The 17,946-nt window shown below is 50.6% G+C and overlaps 1 protein-coding gene across 5 annotated transcripts; it reads right to left on the reverse strand.

Annotated features, from left to right (window-relative positions):
• Nucleotides 1-9,672: 9,672 nt before the first annotated feature.
• LOC135407226 (M-phase inducer phosphatase 2-like) lies at nucleotides 9,673-17,796 on the reverse strand. Of its 5 annotated transcripts, none has more exons than XM_064642107.1 (15): nucleotides 17,409-17,796; nucleotides 17,056-17,183; nucleotides 16,518-16,569; nucleotides 16,266-16,307; nucleotides 15,931-15,967; nucleotides 15,686-15,793; nucleotides 15,491-15,610; nucleotides 15,075-15,149; nucleotides 14,765-14,938; nucleotides 14,552-14,647; nucleotides 14,127-14,189; nucleotides 13,926-14,024; nucleotides 13,426-13,608; nucleotides 13,204-13,315; nucleotides 9,673-12,967 (listed from the first exon to the last, which is right to left on the reverse strand). In XM_064642107.1, the coding sequence occupies exons 1-15, from the start codon at nucleotides 17,516-17,518 to the stop codon at nucleotides 12,708-12,710; spliced, it is 1,659 nt and encodes a 552-aa protein (XP_064498177.1). In that variant the 5' UTR covers nucleotides 17,519-17,796; the 3' UTR covers nucleotides 9,673-12,707. The 5 variants fall into 5 exon arrangements, with proteins under 5 accessions (XP_064498177.1, XP_064498179.1, XP_064498180.1 ...); XM_064642108.1 differs by having other exon boundaries at nucleotides 12,718-12,967; nucleotides 13,426-13,559; nucleotides 17,409-17,795; XM_064642109.1 differs by lacking the exon at nucleotides 14,765-14,938 and having other exon boundaries at nucleotides 17,409-17,792.
• Nucleotides 17,797-17,946: the final 150 nt, after the last annotated feature.

Below are 17,946 nucleotides of genomic sequence, written 5' to 3' on the forward strand. Positions count from 1 at the left end.
AAAACTGTGTTCTGTCATGGGTTAACGAAGACTTGGGAAGACAAATGCCATTCCTCCAAACGTCCTCCCCTCCCTTCTTCTCCCCCCAGGTCAATATCCTGAGCCCAACATCATGTGGTCTGGAATATATGGTATATTGCTTTGGTCAGTTGGGATCAGCTGTCCCAGCTGTGTCTCCTCCCAGCTCGCATGAACCGTCCCACCCCCTTGGCATCAGAACAGTAGGAGAAGTTGAAAAGGCCTGGATGTTGTTCGAGCACTCTTTAGCAACAGCAAAAGCATCTCTATATTGTCTTGTGTTTCCAGCACAAGTTCAAAATACAGCCTCATACCAGCTACAGTGAAGCAAATTAATTGTATGCTGGTCAAAACCAGCATAACACACTAAGGCACTCTTTTTTTAAAAAGAAAAACAAACCCTAGAACTAAAACCAAACCAAACCAAAACAAACAAAAAAAACCTGAGACTTGAATTGCTCTTCATTTAGCGATACCCTCATGCCAGTATAAATAAGGCTGCAGAGGAAACTAAACAGAGATGGGTTGTGCACATTTTGGGTATGCCTTCACCTTCAATTTCACTTAACTAGTGTGAATTTCTTTCTTTTCTGACCCCTCACACTGTCTGCTGTGAAGAGGCTTCAGTTCCAGTAATTAAAGTCTTGGGTAGTGGCTCTTGGTGGCCAGACAGGCAAATTTCCTCAATAAGTGCTGAGAGAGAGAGAAACTCTTCAGGACACAGGATATATCTGTATAAGTAGGATATACCCATATACACAACTCAAATTAAGCAGAGCCAAAAAAGTTCTTGGGAGCTGCTGGAAAGAAACAAAAGACCCGTTACATAAAAATGTGTATATTGCTCAGGAGTCACCCATCCATGAAGCTGAAGTCTGAGTTCTTCAAATCACATAATTTTGTCAGTTTCTAAAGTTGCTCCTTTCATGCCAAAGCACCTGTTGGAACAAGCTTTGACCCATGTCAGAAAGCAGTGAATAAGTACATTTTCTCAGCCACTGCCTGTGAAGGCCTGGCCCGGAGCCATGCAGTCCTGGAGATTTGAGAAGCCCTGCAGCCAGCCAGCAGCAAAAAGAAGACAGGCAGCAAGGAGATAAACTGGGGAGGAACAGAGGCAACAGAAGGAGACAAAGCAGAGAAAAGAAGTTTTTTTTACATGGCATAACACCAAGCACACCTGGGAAAAAGGGTCTGCTGCTGTTCTTCCAGTAGAGAATGAGGCAGCAGGAGGTAAGAGGAGAGGAGGAACTATGAGTTCTCACCTTCAGGGAGAGATGTGCTGGTACACTCCAGTGGAGAGGCCAGTTGCAGTTAGGAAGAGAGGGAGCATAATTAATAAGGTTTTCAAGTCTCTCTACACTTTGCTGGGCTGTACAGTCGGCTGCACTCCTCTGGCCATTAAAGATTATGGAATACCACTTCTCTAACTTGCCACCTCCCTCTCCTTTATAAGAGGTTCCTAAAGCAAATTGTGGGCAAAGGCTTTTGCCTCTGTGGCAGGGGCACTGCTGGTGCCATACTGTTGTGGTTTAACCCTGTCCAGAAAGGAGCACCACACGGCTGCTTCCTCACTGCCCCACCAGAGGGATGGAGGAGAGAATTAAAATGGTAAAAGTGAGAAAATTAATGGGTTAAGGTAAGGACAGTTTCACAGGTAAAGCAAAAGTCATGCACACAGGCAAAGCAGAACAAGGAGTTTATTCACTGCTTCCCATGGGCAGGCAGATGTTGGGAAGACAAATGCCATTGCTCCAAACACACTCTTTTCCTCTTTCTCTGCCCAGCTCTATATACTAAGCCTGACACCATATGGTCTGGAATATCTCTTTGGTCAGTTGGGAGCAGGTGTCCTGGCTAGGTCCCCTCCCAACTCCTTGTGCACCCCCAGCCCCCTTGCTGATGGGTTCGTGAGAAAAGCAGAAAAGGTCTTCATGCTGTGCAACCCTCTTCAGAAATAAAAAAAAATCACATTCCTGTATTATCAGCACTTTTTCCAGCACAGATCCAGAACAGCCCTGACTACTCTGAAGAAAATTAACTCTATGTCAGTCAAATACAGCACACACTCCAGGTAGTGAGTGCTAGTGGATGGTGGGGTGCACCATGCGAGATACAAGGTCCCTAAAGCTGCTTCAGAGCCAGGATTAGCCGCTATCCTCTTAGTGGGCTCAAGACCTCCTAATCTCGATTTTGTGCTGCAGACTGGTTTCCCCTCCTCACCTGGGGCAGACCCATGCTCGGAGTGTACTGTTGTCTGCCACAAAGAGCTTTTCGAGCACAAAAGATGTGGTTATTTGGAGCCCTCCCCCCCCCCCCCTTCTGGTCAGACAGCTCCGAGCAGGTGGCTGCAAGTGCCCAGCTGGTGGCACTGTCTCTCCATCAGTCTGCCTGGTCGGAGGAGAATTCGCATGTGCCTGGCTGGAAAAACCTGCCATTTGCCGGCCAAATGAGTCACTTGCTATTCACTGACGAGAATTTATATTTAATAGTGGTTTTACCGGATCTTCCTGGGGGCATGTGCTCTTTTGAAACACCTGCAGTTTTGCTCAGCTTCAAACAGAAGTTTTTTGGGCACATTTGAAGAACTTTGCAAAAGATTTGAAGAGCAAAGACAAGGCAGAGAGATGGAAGATGTGAATTTGCCATGACCCACGTTATCCCAGGACTTCTGCCAGATCCTTACAAGCTCCCCCAGGCCTGGGTGTCAGCAGCACCTGTTGCTGTGCTCCCTGTCCCCACCTGTGCCACAGGCTCCCTTTTAGTCCCTGCTCTTGCAGGCATGTGTCTGGCCCTGTGCTCCACAGACCTCATCTCCCAGGAGATGCTGAGGTTCCGTATGGAAAAGACATCATGAGATCACCTGGAATCAGAAGAGCTTCCATGTATGTTGGCCTGTGTGCCCAGGATCATGGGGGCAGTGTGGAGTGTGTAACTCCCTCCTGTCTTCCCGAAGCGAGCACTTCAAATAAATTATTTAAATTATAACTGACCCCAAGGCAAATGCACACTCTAAAGCAAAGTTTCAGGGTTGTTTAGGTCTGGGTCTAGGTTCTGTCTCTGAATGAAATGTAGGCAGATTGCTGCTTGTATTTATGGTTTTGTTGCCTTGTGGAGAGTGCAGTGCCAACAAGGGACCCTGCATCTAGCACTTTCACCTTATGCTACTTGAAGAATGGAGTTCAAACCCACTACACATAAGGTATCAAATCCTTGTTCAAATAATTTTAGGGTGAAGAGGGTTAAAAGTACTTGAAACTGAATTTCTGTCCTCCTCTCTGCTTTTTAAGGGGGTCAGAGCCAAGTGCAACTGAAATTCCACCATGACATTTTGTACTGGAGTAGGACTCCTGGTTTACTACACAGAGAGAAGAACTGCAGTGTGGATGTGCAAGGAGGTAGCAACATATCCACTCTCTCAGCTGCCTGCAGTTAGCTAGAAAGCAAGGAGATTAAAGCTTAAAATAGCAGCATAACTACATGGTCATCAACTGATCCTGTAAAAGGTAGGGCAGAGATCTGAAGCCATTGCCCATCTGCCTACCTTAACTGAGGTTATTGAGGCAAGCCAGAGCTGCAGAATGGAGACAGCTTCCATTGCTCTGCCCCCCAAAGGTGGTTTAATCTGTGAGAGAGACAAATTTTATATCTAGCTTGACAAATGACAGAGTGAGAAAGGTGGAAAGATGAGGAACTTTGTCTCAGATTTCAGGAGCAGCCATGGCTGTGTGACACCTCAGTATCTGAGACAGAAGAGCTGTAGAGAGTCATGGAGGGAAGGTCTGGGTGGGGATCATACGTGGTGTATGATGTATGGGGGCTGGGGGCTTGATCTTGGAAAATAACAGGACAGCAGAAAATCAGAGGGAGGCACAACCAGCCAATGCTTGGGTGAGAGTGTGGGGGAGAGAAGGGGCTTAAGGCAGATAGTGGGGAAGGAAAGTGTCAGCAGAAGCACAAACTGAGTGTTACATGTGGTATGAAGCTCTCCCATGTGTTCAAAGAAAAGAAGAAATTAGGAATGCAGTGATTGAGGTGAGGTAAAAAGGGGAATCCAAGGTACATGAACCTTAAGGACAAAAAAAGAATTATAAAAGGGTTGAAAGCCACATTTCTGCAACTCTGTGAAGGCAGTGTTGCATATGCTTGTGTGTCCCCTTAGGAGACCAGCAATAGATGATGGATCTGACCCCTTCTCAGATCTTGCAGGGAATTCTAGCTGCACAGCAGAAGAAGATTGGCAGCAAGAAAAAAAGACACAGTATGGCTGGGCATGATAAGCCACTGACTCCATCCCCCTCTACCCCCACCCCAAGTGGGGAAGAGATCAGAAAGATCTTGTGGGTTGAGATAAGAACAGTGTGATGATTGAAATGCTATTAATTCTACTAATAATTGTTATGAAAAGGAGAAAGGGAGAGGAACAAACCCCTAGAGAAACAAGCGATGCACAGTACAGTTGCTCAGCACCCACTGATCAGTGCCCAGCCCCCAGCAGCAATCAGGCCCTCCCAGCTAACACTCCCCAGTTCATATACAGAACATGATGTTCTCTGAAACACTTGGATTGTTCAGCTCACCTGTCTGGGCAATGCTCCCTGACAGTTTCTTATCCACCTACCACTGGCACAGCATGGAAAACTGAAAAGTCCTCGATTTAGGGTAAGCACTTCTCATACTGAATCCAAAACACAGCACTACACCAGCTACTGAGAAGAAAATTAACTGTGTCCCAGCTGAAACCAGGACATTATTCACCCTTATTCCGTACCATTTATGTTATGCCAGGTCTTACACTTCCCAATGCATCTTTCCTGTCTTTTGATATATGTATATACACAGCTATCATTAGTCTGTGGACCATCTCTGTAAAATCCACTGAGTTCACTCAAGTCTGTCACCTTGGGCTCCATCTATCGTAACTGTTTCAGGGTAGGAAAGATGGTGTGGATTGTCATATGTTGATGCCAGTTCTGTTTCCATCACTCTTATCAAAATTCATTCTTCATTAATGTGACAATCAAAAGGGAGTCAGGTTCAGATCCCCAAATGTGGAGTGGCAGAGACAGGCATTGCAAGGCACCCAGGGTGGTGATGAGCATATGAGTGCCATGGAAATCATAATATGCAGTATTATACAGCAGTTAACATCACACATTTTGATTCATTGCCCATCCTTACCCAGAATCAAATACCCTTGAAGCACACACTGGACTTCCCCATCCTCCCACATGACCCACCAACTGCACCCACCCAGGTCCTTGAGCAAAAGTAGTCCTGTGTATGGACTTGCCTTTGCTTGAGGCAGGAATAATCCAGGTTGTTTTCCTCAGTATATTTTTAATGTGCACAACAGGAACTTTATTCCCTTCTGTGATACATAAGGGTTTTGATGGGGCAGAGCCAGCTTGACTGCAGATCCCACAGGCCTGATTCACCAGGTGGCTCTTGCTAAATATGTATCCCAGTGTTTGAGGATCCCATCGCCCATTGCTCTCCATGTAGCCTTTCACAGTTCCTTGATTTTCAATTTTCCTAGATGCTGATGCATGTGATATACTGATAAGGGAAAATATTAGTCTGCGTAACTTAAATAGTATAGTTTTGCCGTTCGTGTGCTGTTGCTAAGAAAGCAGCCATGTTGCTGGTAAGCAGCCAATAAGGAGCTGCCAATAAGCAGCCAACGGGAAAGCTGCATGATGGGGGAGCCAATGAGAGGGTGTGTAATGTAGCAAAATGCAGCAAATAAGCAGCCAATGAGGTGCTGAGCAGATGGGCAGCCAATGAGGAGCTGTCGCTGTGAGACGGTACTGAGGGACTGCGCGTGCTCCGAGAACAGGGTGAAAAGTTCAGAGAGAGGAAGAGTTCGAGCCTTCATCCCCACGACCACTGGAGATGACCACCAGAGACAAGTGCGCAGATGCCAGAAGGCGCGTCCCAAAATTTAAATAAAACATCACCCACTCTCGGAAAGGTCATGAATATGTAAAATATGCTATGAATACATGAGCTAACTGTATAAAGGAGAAGTTGGGAAGGGGGAGCAAGTGTGTGTTAGGCAGAGCTATCCCCCACAAATCTGGCACTGAAATAAACAAATACCGGCCTAATAGCACGTGTGCTATTGAGTTTTACCACTGCCACTTTTTCTTGGCATCAACACCCACTCCAGCCACTTTCTTTGGCCCAAGCGTCTATAAGATTGTTTTGGAAATGAGTCCTGTTGTCTGACTCAATTCTTTCAGAAATATCATGTTTCAAGACCCAGGACACTGTGTTTCCGACCATCCAGTGATTGCTTCTGCTATTTCAAGCATACGGCACTTGCTTTGGTGGGTTTGTGGGAGTGTGAGATAGTCAATCTGCCAGGGCACCCCATATTTATATTTCAGCCATAGTTCTCCATAGCAGAGAGTCTTTAAACACTTGACTTGCCTATCTGCAGTGCATGTTTCACATTCATGGATAACTTGCTGTCATGGGTTTACTCTAGCCCAATTTTTCAAACCCCCACAAAATTGCTAAAAGGTTGGGAGAGGTCCACAACAGGCAAAACAGACTCAATGTGAGGAATAATATTAAAATTTATTGCTAACAGAATAGAAACTAAAAAGTCATGAAATATACAGTATTAAACACACTTTTACCACCCCTTGGCCCCCTGGCCAATGCCGAAGGAGAAACTCTCAGGGCAATAGCTAAAGTCTCTCTTCCAATAGGGATGCAAGGGGTCTCCGCACCCCCCGAGGTCCTTTCATGGGCTGCAAGGGAACAACTCACTACACCATGATCTTCACCACGCATTACAGGGAGTTAAAGCTCTGAGTCTTCTCCCTGTTCCATGGGGTCCCTCCCAGGGGAATAAGCTCTCGGAGGACCCCTCCATGTCAGGTCTGCCCCTCCCCTGGGTCGCAGGTTCTGGGGTTTGCCACAGTCTGGGGTAGGAAGGGGATTGCGACAGCCAGTAGGTTCAGCCGAAGTAAAGGATGGACACGCACTGTCACATGGTGGAGCAATCACGATGCTATCGCACTTTATTGAGGCAGGGGTTGAACTTATATAGGGTCAGGATGGAAGGTGCTGGAAAGGAGGGAGGAGCATGGGACTGGCAAGGGAAACAGCCAATCAGGGAAGGAAGGAGGGAATATGGAATCAACAGGAGCCAATGGGGAGAGTATCTGCAATGCTGCAGATGGGAACCAGTAGGAAAAATGGAGATATTTGTGAGGGGAAAATACATTGAAATTGGAAAAACTTGGAATAAAACTGTCCAAACAAGTTCTTTGGTAAAACCTGGTAACAATAAAACAGTCCTTTTCTGTATTAGTCGTTGGTAACAGTGTCGCATAGTACCAATCCCAAGTAGGTGCTTGGCCATTTCTGCTTCTTCTGCACCTGCCTCAGCTCCTGTTGCCATCTTTCCAACAGTTGTTCTTCTCAGCGAGTGCCTTCCTCAGGTGTTCATCTCAGTCTCTTTATACCCTGATAATTTTCACCAGAGTTCCACCCAGAATAAACCTGCTCAGCATGGCTTCTTTCTCTCTCTCTCTCTCTGTTGCAAATCCAAGCGGTGGTGGTAGCTGTGCTTCTCTTCTTCGTTCTGCTCTGCTCCGCTCCCGACATGCTCCGTGCCATGCACTACTGCCGCTCTGGGCCTGCTCTGGGCTGCTCTGCTTCGGGTCGTGCGTTGCTGCTGCACCAGGCACCACAGAGCCCGGCCAGGCTGCCACCACCTCTCCCCGCAGTGGGGGGAAGCAGGGAGGCTGGCCGGAGAACTCCTGGGCAGTTCTCTGGAATTTCTCTCTCACTCTCTGGAATTTCTTCTCAGCTCTGTTGCACGTCTGAGCCAGGGGCCCGGCTCGGCCTCAGTGCCACACCTGCTCCTGGGCCAGGGCCGGGGGGGGGCGGCCCCCACGGGGCCTGGTGGCCCCTCTGCCAGCTTAGTGGCTCTAATTTCTTCTGCACCACAAGCCTTCTCTTCCGGCTACTTAAATATGTAATTTGCAGAGGCATTACTGCAGCTTCTCATTGGCTCAGCATGAGGAAATCCACCTGGAACTAAGCATCTTCAGTTCCAGGGGAGGGCTAATAAACCCAAGACACCAGTGTGATAGTGTCCATGGTTAAGTCCACCCCTCGATCATGAGACCATTGATATGTTGCATCTCCTCCTTGATGGCCCAAGCTGTCACAGGGCCCACTGAGACAGAAATTACTCATCCTTATGTTGCCAATCCAAATCCACTTCACTGTTAGCAGCAGGAGACACCTGTTGATTAATCGGGTATTCTTCATTGACTCAACTCTCGTGTACATGAACATGATTCACCTTTACAAACAGGTTCTCCACCCAGGCAACAATATCATGCCACAATGTGCCAACCCAGATGCATTTACCCCTTGTGCTGGTTTTAAAACTCAGTGGGAAAACCAAGCCCTCTCAAACTGCCCCATTTCAATACTGGAGGAAAAAATACTAGGAGAGATTATAAGATGGGGTCACAATTTGCTGAGAAAATTGCAATAAACACAACAATAATAGTAAAAGCATTTTCCACAGCTTATACAGCTACTTTCACTCTCTCCTGCTTTCCTACAGTACGAGGATGCGTCATTAAGCAAGGCATAATGTTTCTCACTTTCAGATTATTTATTATATCGGGTGGGTCTTCAGCACTCTCACCTCCTCCTCTGCAAAGAGCACAAGGATGTCATTAGTCAAGTCGATGTCACAAGTCATTCTCTTCCAATCGCTTTGTTGATGCCTGCTTCCCTAGAAAGTGACCCCAGCTGCTTGGCTTCATTATCCTCTGATTCCAAACCACTAGTCACATTATCCCACCATCAGAGCAGCCAGGTGACAATGTGCTTTCCTGGATGGTGGCTGAAATCTTTCCATCTCTCCTGCAGCTCACTCAAGGGTAGGGATCAAATGGATATCTCTTGTTCTGCCTCTTCCTCCTGCTCCTGTGATAGCCTTGCTTAGCCTGCCTTGTCCTCCTTTACTAAATAAGATGCCTTTCATGTCCATTTCTTTTTGTGTACAGAGGCAACTGATAATGGCACAGTGGTTCAGGTGCAGGGGCTGTAGCTGTGCTGGTCAGTTCCAGAGATTTTCCCTTACTCCCACAGGCCCTAAGCGGGGCTGAACAGGACTTGAAAGCCTGGGCCAGGCCCTAACATGGTGCAATGACTTGTGTGCCTCTGGAAGTGCAGTTGGACTCAAAGCTCTTAAGGGTCTTGGCCAACCTCAATGATTCTGTGGTGTTACCTCCACTTGGGACCTCAAGCCAACAGGAGACTTGACACAGACCCACTTACTGACACTCACACACCCTTTCTGCCTCCGGAAGGCTTTGGACAAGTGGATGTACAGTTCTGCATATGCTGAACTGGCAGAAATATGGCCCTTGTGCCAGGCTTGGTGCATTTGCATGTCGGAGTAAGAGAATTCCCAAAGCAATGCTGTAAAGACTGTCTGTGTAAATTCACACAGCAGAGAGCTGGGAAAGAAAACTTCTGTTTTGGTAGCTAATATGCAAAAATAATTTTGCCAGGCAGCTGAATGAAAAATGACCAGACAATTGGCTTCATAGCTCAGCGATGGCTTTAAAAAATGTTAAGAGGTACAAATAGAGAGACACAATAGACAAAAAGTTAAAAAGAATGACCTCATGATTTTTATTAGAGGTTTTAAAAGGGTTAATGGAGTCAGAAACAGTGTGTGTCACACTTGCTGGGGGGAGACGATAAGGAAAAGAAAATTACTTCAAAATAGAAAGTGAGTACTACCAGCATTAGAAATTCATCCTTTTAACCTCTGTAATGAATACTTCGAACACTTGGGAGGGTGGGGCTAAGTTGATTTTGTGGCCTGACATTATGTTTTTAGCCATAATAGCTTTTTAGTCGTTCCAGCCTGGAATTGGAACTAGATATATCTGTCCAAGGATGAGGTGATGTTTGGTTCCATCACTGCACACTTTCATGTCATGAATTTGTGTTTGCAGAATTCACTTCTGCACTGGGTGCACAAAGTCACCTAAGCAAAAAATCACTGTGCTGCTCACAACAAAAATGTGCCCCTGGAGTGAAATGCAAATGGTCAAGTATAAATTGCAGTGGTTAAAGGTTCAAAGTCTATGAATATCTACGGCAGGGAAATTCTACTGTGCATCTTGAGAATGAAGAAACATTTGTAATTTTAAGTTTCATAATGCTGAATTAAGTTTTATTACCCATTTCTTGTGATGTTACATATTTTTCTGTAATACAAAGTATTCAGTGATATTATCACCCTTTTACTACAGCAGAATATGCAGCTGGACACTCTGAGGAAGACAAAAGCTTAATGAGGCTTTAGTATAGGCTGTAAAGACTCCTGGAGAAAGAGTCAGGCTTGGTGTGTTGTTACTTTGCTGTAGACTCAAAGAATATAGACCCATACTAAAAATGAACAACTAAATAACTAATCCTTCATAATTAGAAGAGTGGAAATGTACTGTTTGACAGCCAAACTGGTGTGGTAACACTGACTTTATTGAAAGTTAATTCTCTTTGATATTATCTTCTTTTTAATCCATATTTTAACAGATCATTAGGTATTGTATATAATTGTATTGTATAATAACCCTTAATATTTAAGCAGTGCTTTCAGATTGTGAACAAACAGCAAGTTTTCTTGTAAATGCCCCTGGCCTTGTACATTACCATCAACTGCTTCTAAAAGGGTTAAAGATCAGTGTGAGCAAGGCTTTGCTGATGATTAGGACACATTAATGGAAAACAACCATTATCACCTCTGAAATGTACCTCTACATCATACTAATGCATTGTAATTAAGTTATACGAGCGGAAGATTTTCAATTTTATTATAAACATCCATTTTAGGACGCTGCTCAGCAGTTAAAAATGAATGCTTGCATATGAAAGTAATCAAAACCCATAGGCTGAATCCTGGAAATAAATTCCAAACCTGAGCCCTAGTTCCATTCCATGGTATAATCAGAAAGCTGACAGATGAGGTGCAAGGCCATGCAAGGTGGGAGGAAGAGGAGAAGGTTCCACATTATGGTATCAGAGGTGGATTTATCTCTCCTGTGGAACATGTCGGCCTCCAGCTATGATGCAACCCCAGGGCAGTGCTGTCTCTCTTATTTTTTTAAAGTCATAAATATAATAATAATAAAAAAGAAACCCATACAGAAAAATAAAATTATTTTCTTAGGTGTTTATAATTACAATTAGTTTCTTTCAATAAATATTAAGGCTACTGCAAATCTTATCATCGACATCAGCCTGAAGGCTTTGACAGAGTTATTGTAGCATCAAAAGTTTAACAATCCCCTGCTTGGCTCTGGGGAAAGCACTTTCCAGGCTGGAAAGATGCGTACACTGCTTTTTGTGAAGGAGAACCTTTTCTGGGCTTAGTGCAGCTGGCTGGCACAAGAAAGAGCAATGGCTACACTCTCCATTATTTAAACCATTCAAGGCTCTAATCCAGAAAGCAGAATCATTTGTTTCTTCATGGTATATAAACATATACCATGGTATATAAATCAAGAAATATGGCTTTTGTATTATTCCCTGTGCATATGAAAATTGCTTGATGCCTGATCATTTTGTAGTTCCTGTCTGTGAAATTAAATCTAAAAGTAGTTGAGTTTTATTTGAATCTATGTTGTTGTTGTTATTAATATAAAGGAATCTAGTTGCTAGATGCTTAAAATTTGTTTCTTGTTTGAGAGGTTTCTTTTGATCATTTCTTTGTTTGTTTTTCAGGGAAGCTGCATTAATAAATGCTCCCCTAAAAAAAACCCATAATAATAAGATTGAAGCCTAGAACCATATTACCAAAGGAGTGAGATCTAGCTGATCCAGGAAGATCTAACCATAAAATCTTCGTTCCTCTGCTGTTGAGGGGAAGAAATGCATTTTCTTCAGCTGAAAATGTAATCAATTATTTTGAAAAAGAAACTTCTCATACACTCTGTATCTGGTGTATATGCAGTAAGAGCAAAGTTTCTATAGCTTGCTATAGCTGTCCTGCTAGAAGCAATAGCAAAAGTCTTTTCAAAGAGAAACAAAATAAAAATAAATCTCTATTATTATGATGTTTATCCATTCTGACAGTGACATTTTCTCTTATGTTTTGGCTGAAATCATAGTATGAAGAATTTTGTGCCAGCAAATTTCACAGTAAGAAAAAAGCAACCATATTGGAAACCAGTTGTGCTGCTTGTCAGTACCACCCATTTCCTTGGGGGTGACTTTTTATCTCTGAAGGACATGGAGAACCATGGGACACCTTTACTGGATTGTGGTTAAAGTCATTGCCACATTTACAATAAAGGAAGTAATTTGCTGCTATGAAGGTCTTTGTGCATTGATTTTGTACAAAATAAAGTAGTTCAGAAATATTCTATGTAGCTAATTGAGTATCCTGTGTTTTTTCCTTCTTTCCTTCCACCTTAGGAGTTTGATATCAGAGACTATGAAAAAACAATCTTAACAATAAACAAGACACAAACAAAATTCTAACAATAAGCAATACAACAAACCAACCCTAACAATAAAGAAGGCACAAACCCCCAATCTGAACAATAACTAAGACATTAAACCACTCCCAACAATAACCAATTAAACCAATCCTAATAATAACTAAGACATTAAACCACTCCTAACAATAGCCTCTACATTAAACCAATCCTAAGAAACCAGACCAACCCAAAGCACATTGCCCGGCCAAGGGAAGCCCTCGCAGCCTCCAGCTCTCCCATTGCCCACGGAGGGGCTGCGGGTCCCCGAGCGCTCAGCGGGGCAGGAGGCGGCTGCAGAACTCTCGCCGGCTGCGCTCTCCCGCCCGGAGCCTGCTCTGGCAGCGGAACTGGCGCAGCTCCTCCTGGAAGGCCCCGTGCTCCATGGGCCGATAGTCCTGGGGTTCGCAGTGTGTCTGGGAAGCCACGGCCCTGTCACCGACCGCAGCGCAGCCTCCGGCCCCCACCCAGCCCGGGGCAAACCCAGCGCCCCCGGTCCCCCGGCCCTGGAGATCCTGCCCTCCCGGAGGATGCTCAGAGCCAGACCTCCCCCTCCCCGCTGGGCTGGGCAGGGCACACGGGGTTCCAGGGCGTTCCCCTCTCATGTCCCCAGGCCTCGCCCTGCTGACAGGGACACAGTGGGGGCACTCACCGGGTACTGCAGGAAGAAGTCCCGGTACCCCCCCTTCAGAACATAGAGCTCGGGGTAGTGGAGCTGGGGGTACTCGTGACAGGAACGATCCTTTTCCCTGAGGAACCGGCACCTGGGACACAGGGAAAGGCCACGGGATCATCGCGTGCCGGGATCTGGGCGTGCCTGGGGGGCTGGCAGAGCCCAATGCCTTCCCCCTCCCCCCCTCGTTGCCCCACTCACATTTTGGGCCCGCGGTGAGCAGAGAACTCGCAGTGGAAGATGATGATCACCCTCTTGCTGGTGTCCAGGGACAGGATGGGCTGGTCCAGCAGGAATTGCTCCACATCTTGCTGCAGGGGCAGGTTGACAGCACCCTGGGGAGGGACAGGAGGCACCTTTTTCCCCTTCTGCCTCCCATTTCATCTGCAGGGACATAAGGATGCTGCCCCCAGTCTCCCCCCACCACCACCATCCCCCAACCTATTTGGGCACCATCCCCCTCCTCCTTCCAATTGAGGATCAACCCCTCCAAGTGGGCTTGGCACTGCTGAGGGGCCTACTCAACCCCTCTGGGGAACCCTGGTGACCCCTGGGGGGGCTCTTTAACCCTGTTGGGGTAGTCTCAGCACCTCCTGGGGGGACTGCTCGACCTTAAGTGGGGGTCTCAGCACCTCTGAGGTTTGGTGGGTTTCAGACACCCCCTTCCTCCCAGCCCCAGGGGGCACAGGAGCCATTCTGACCTTGATGTGGCCCCCCTCGTACTCATAGGGGTACCGACAGTCCACGGTGATGCTGCTCTCGATGAAGCTGCTCCACTGCCCAGTCAGTACTGCCACCAACTGCAGGGGGAGTCCGTCACCAAGGGGGAACACCTGGGGGGTGGTGAGGGAGCAGGCAGGCAGCCCCACGGGGGGGCTGGGCAGAGGCTGCTGCCCCCTTACCGTGTCAGGGGAGATGTACTTCAGGCTTGGGTCCTTCCCCTTCACCGTTGGCAGGAGGTGAGCCTGGAGGAGACCATGGGCTCTGTAGTCATATCCATCCCAGGGACACTTCCTAGAGGGTGCCACTTGTTCCCCCAGCCCAGAAGCCCCCCCAGCTGCCAGCTCTGTTCCCAGGGGAGGGGGGCAGTCTGCCCAGGGCAGACGTGCCTGTGGCACTGGGGTGGCTCCAGAGGAGCAGGGATTGGGCTCTTCATCCACTCTGCGGGCTGCAGGCTGGGAAGTCACAGCCCCAAGGCCCCATGTCCCCAGGCAAAGGCCGCCAGGTCAGTTTGGGCTCTTGCACCCATGCAGGGCTCTGATGGTGGTCCCTGTTTCAGATTAAGGTGGGCAGCACCCCCAGACCTGCCCCATCCTCGTGGCCCTACCTTGGAGAAGTCCCCAATGAGCTCCTGATCGTTGCTGTCTGGCAGGCTCCTGATCTCTTCATGCTGGGCAGACCTGGAATGCTGCAGCCCCTCTTCCTGTAGGGATACAAAGCAGAGCCCCCCTGATGTGAACAGGGGCTCCAGCAGAGCCGGGGCATGGCACAGTCCTGGATCCACAGGGACAGGCTGGATCTCCCCACAGGGCTTCCCCACCGGCTCCAGCAACACCTCCTCGCGGGGAGTGCTGGCCACCCTCCTGTGCTGCTTGGCCTTGACAGGGGTGTCCCCATCACAGGGGTGTCCCTGCTTCAGGATGGGCCTGATGGCCCTGCTGGTCCCTGAGGGCGAGCAGAAGAGCTGCCGGCACTTGTTGCACTTCCCTCGACGCTGTGGAGAGAGCACATGTGGCTGCCTGGGGGTCCAGCAAGCCCCCAGCACCAGGAGGGCAGGGGATGAGACCCCACCTGGAGAACCCTGTGGGTGCAGCCTGGGGCTCTGTTCAACCCCCAAGGCTCCCACTTACCAGCTCTGCCTCCTCCTTCCTTGTCATCCTCATGGTCAGCACGTTCTCAGTCCCCTGGGGCATGGTGGCATCACTCTGCCAGGGCAGCAGCTGAGGGAGGGACGGGGGAGAGCAGAGGAGATGGTGAAGGGAAGAAGTCCTTCTGGTTGCTTCCCAGCCCCAGGCAGGGATGGATCCCATGCCCAAGGTCCATCCATCTCCACAGGCACAGGAACTCCGTGAGGAGCTCAGCACTGGGGCCAGCCCCATGCCTGCCCAATTTGGAGACCGGGTGTCCCTGTGACCCCCTCAACCCCTTCATCTCCAACATCCACAGGTCTCCAGGGCAGGTGGGGAGGTTGGAGCAGCAGCTCCCATCTCCAGCCCCAGGATCCCCCAGCCCTTCAGTCCCTCCCAAGCCCTTCAGCCCCTCTCACCAGCAGGCTGGATGTGGAGCAGGGTCTCGTGGCCAGGGAGTCCCTCCTGGCAGCCCCATGGCCGGTGGCCAGCCGGCTCTGCTGATCCAGTGTCGGCAGCTTCTTGGGGACAAAGCCCTCCTGCGGTGGGGGGGCACAACGTTAGCGCCCCTCTGCCCCTGCCCTGCACTCCCCAGGCTTTGCTGCCCCCCTCACCTCATCCTCAGACTCCCTCCGGCCCCTCTGCACTCTGCCTCTGCAGATGTTGAACTCCCCGGAGTGGGAGATGTCCTTCAGGATCGTACTGGATTCCAGGAGGCACGGCTGTGGGACAGGGGAGGGCTGAGAGCTGCTGCACAACCCCCCCACCGCCGGCTCCATCCTGCTCCTTCCAACTCGGCCAGGGATAGAGCAGGATCCGGCCTCCCTGTGCTCAGCCCTGCAGAGCCTCCAGGACTTACTGGCAAGGAGCGGATCCTCTGCAGATGGAGCTTTGTGCTGCAAGAGCAGGGAAAGAAAAGGATTCAATGAGAGCAGGTGTCCTGGACCAGCAGTGTGCCACCCCTCTGCCATGGTCTCCTGTGTTCCCCAGGTCCTCCTAGAGGGGTGAGACCTGCCCAGGACTGTCCTAGCTCCCCAAAGGGACCCTGGGACAAAACCACATCCAGGCACTGAGCAAACACCGATGGACTGACCGGGGCTCCAGGAGGGGAATGGGGAAAGCCTGGGTTTTAGGTCTGGGACAGGGACAGCCTGGCTTTTGGGACTGGCACAGGGACAGAGCCCCTTCACTTACCCTTGGAGAACTCTCCTGGAATTCAGGATTGCTTTCTCGAAGCTGTGGGCAGAGGAGAGCTGGGCTTAGGGGGGGGTGGCACCCCACATCCCAGCCCAAGCAGTCCAGGTTCTCACCCCCCAGAAAGAGCCTGGGGGAGCACAGCTGGATGCTCAGGCCCCCAGCAAGGCTGAGCCTGGGCACTGCTGCCCGTGGGAGGCAGGGGAAGGCGAGGGGGTGTCCCCGGGGGGGACGTGGGGATGGGGCACTCACGCTTCCTCTGCCGCCGCCGGGTCGTGCTGTGTGGGGGAGTCCAGCCCCAATCCTGCGGGAACAAGGGGCAGGGGTAGCCCCGGGGTGGGGATCGGGCTCCTGCCGCCACCCCAGGGCCCTTGGCAGGATCCGGCCGGGCAGGGAGCCCCCCATATCCCAGCTGTGCTCCCTTCTGTTCCAGCTAGGGCCGGAGAGGGACCACGGCCAAGGGCAACGGCTGTGCCCTCACGGGGGGCCGTCAACCTGCCCGCCAGGATCACAAGGCGGGTGGCACCGGTCCCACATGGAATGTGCCGTGTCCTCCTGAGCAGGGACCCCAGTGGGGTGCTCCGTGGCTGAGCCCCAGTGAGCAGAGCTGGCGGCTCTTGCCCATCCTCCCCCAGAAGCCCCCGCCTCAACCTCCCTCTGCAGCCACTCGGCCAAGCCCTACCTCCATATCCAGGGACCCTCTAACACTCCCCCCCGCACCCTGTGCACGACCCCCGGCTCGGGGGGTGGTAGGGGGCCGTTGTGGGGGCGCAGCAGCTCCATCACTCACCGGCATCCGAGGGCTGGGAGCAGACGGAGTCCCGGGCACAGGGCGAGGCCACCGGCTGCGGGGACAGGGTGGGCGAGAGCCGCGGGAGGGGCAGCCCCCCGCCTCGCCGCTTCGAGGTGTCCCAGAGCCTGCGGACGGTCGGGAGGGGAAGGGTCAGTGCCCCGGGGTGCCCGTCCCTTCCCCGGAGGAGTGAAGGGAGCGGGGGTTCCTAGATCCTCCAAGCGGCCCGGCACGGTGCCCTCCATCTCCGAGCCCCACGTGGGGGCAGCCCATGTCTCCCGTGTCGAGGGAGTCCCGCGTGGGGCGGGCGGCCAAAGCCCCTCGCAGCCCCCCAGCGCGCCCCAGCCCCTCACCTGCCCAGCTCCGCCGGGTGTCCCGCGTCCAGCGACAGCGGGGGGAGCGGTGACACCCCCGGGGACGTGCCCACCAGCCCGGGCAGCCCGCGGCCGCCGCATAGCGCCATGGCAGGGGAGGGATCGGGCGAGCGAGTGTCGGTCTCCGGGAGCGCCTCGCCGGGAGCGGAGCGCGGGCTGTGCCGGGGCTGCGTCCGGTCCAGAGCCGGCAGGGGACAGGGACAGCGGAGAGTGACAGGTGACAGGGGAGAGTGACAGGTGACGGGGACAGCTCAGAGCAGGTGACACGCTCAGCTCACACTCCTCTCACACTCGGCTCACACCCCTTTCGCTCTCGTTTGGAACAACAACGAAACAACAACAACGAAATAACAACACCGGGGACGCCGCAGCCAATGAGAGGCCGCGCCGGGGCTTGAGGGCGTGGCCACGGCGGAGAGGGCGGAGCATAACGGAAAGGAGCGTGCTCGGCCCGCAGGGGGCGGGGCCGCAGCGCCGGGGCCCGGCCGCGGGTTCAAGGAGCCGCTGCCGGGCTGGA

The sequence above is a fragment of the Pseudopipra pipra genome, chromosome Z, assembly GCF_036250125.1.
Source record: "Pseudopipra pipra isolate bDixPip1 chromosome Z, bDixPip1.hap1, whole genome shotgun sequence".
In the NCBI taxonomy this organism is placed as follows: domain Eukaryota; kingdom Metazoa; phylum Chordata; class Aves; order Passeriformes; family Pipridae; genus Pseudopipra; species Pseudopipra pipra.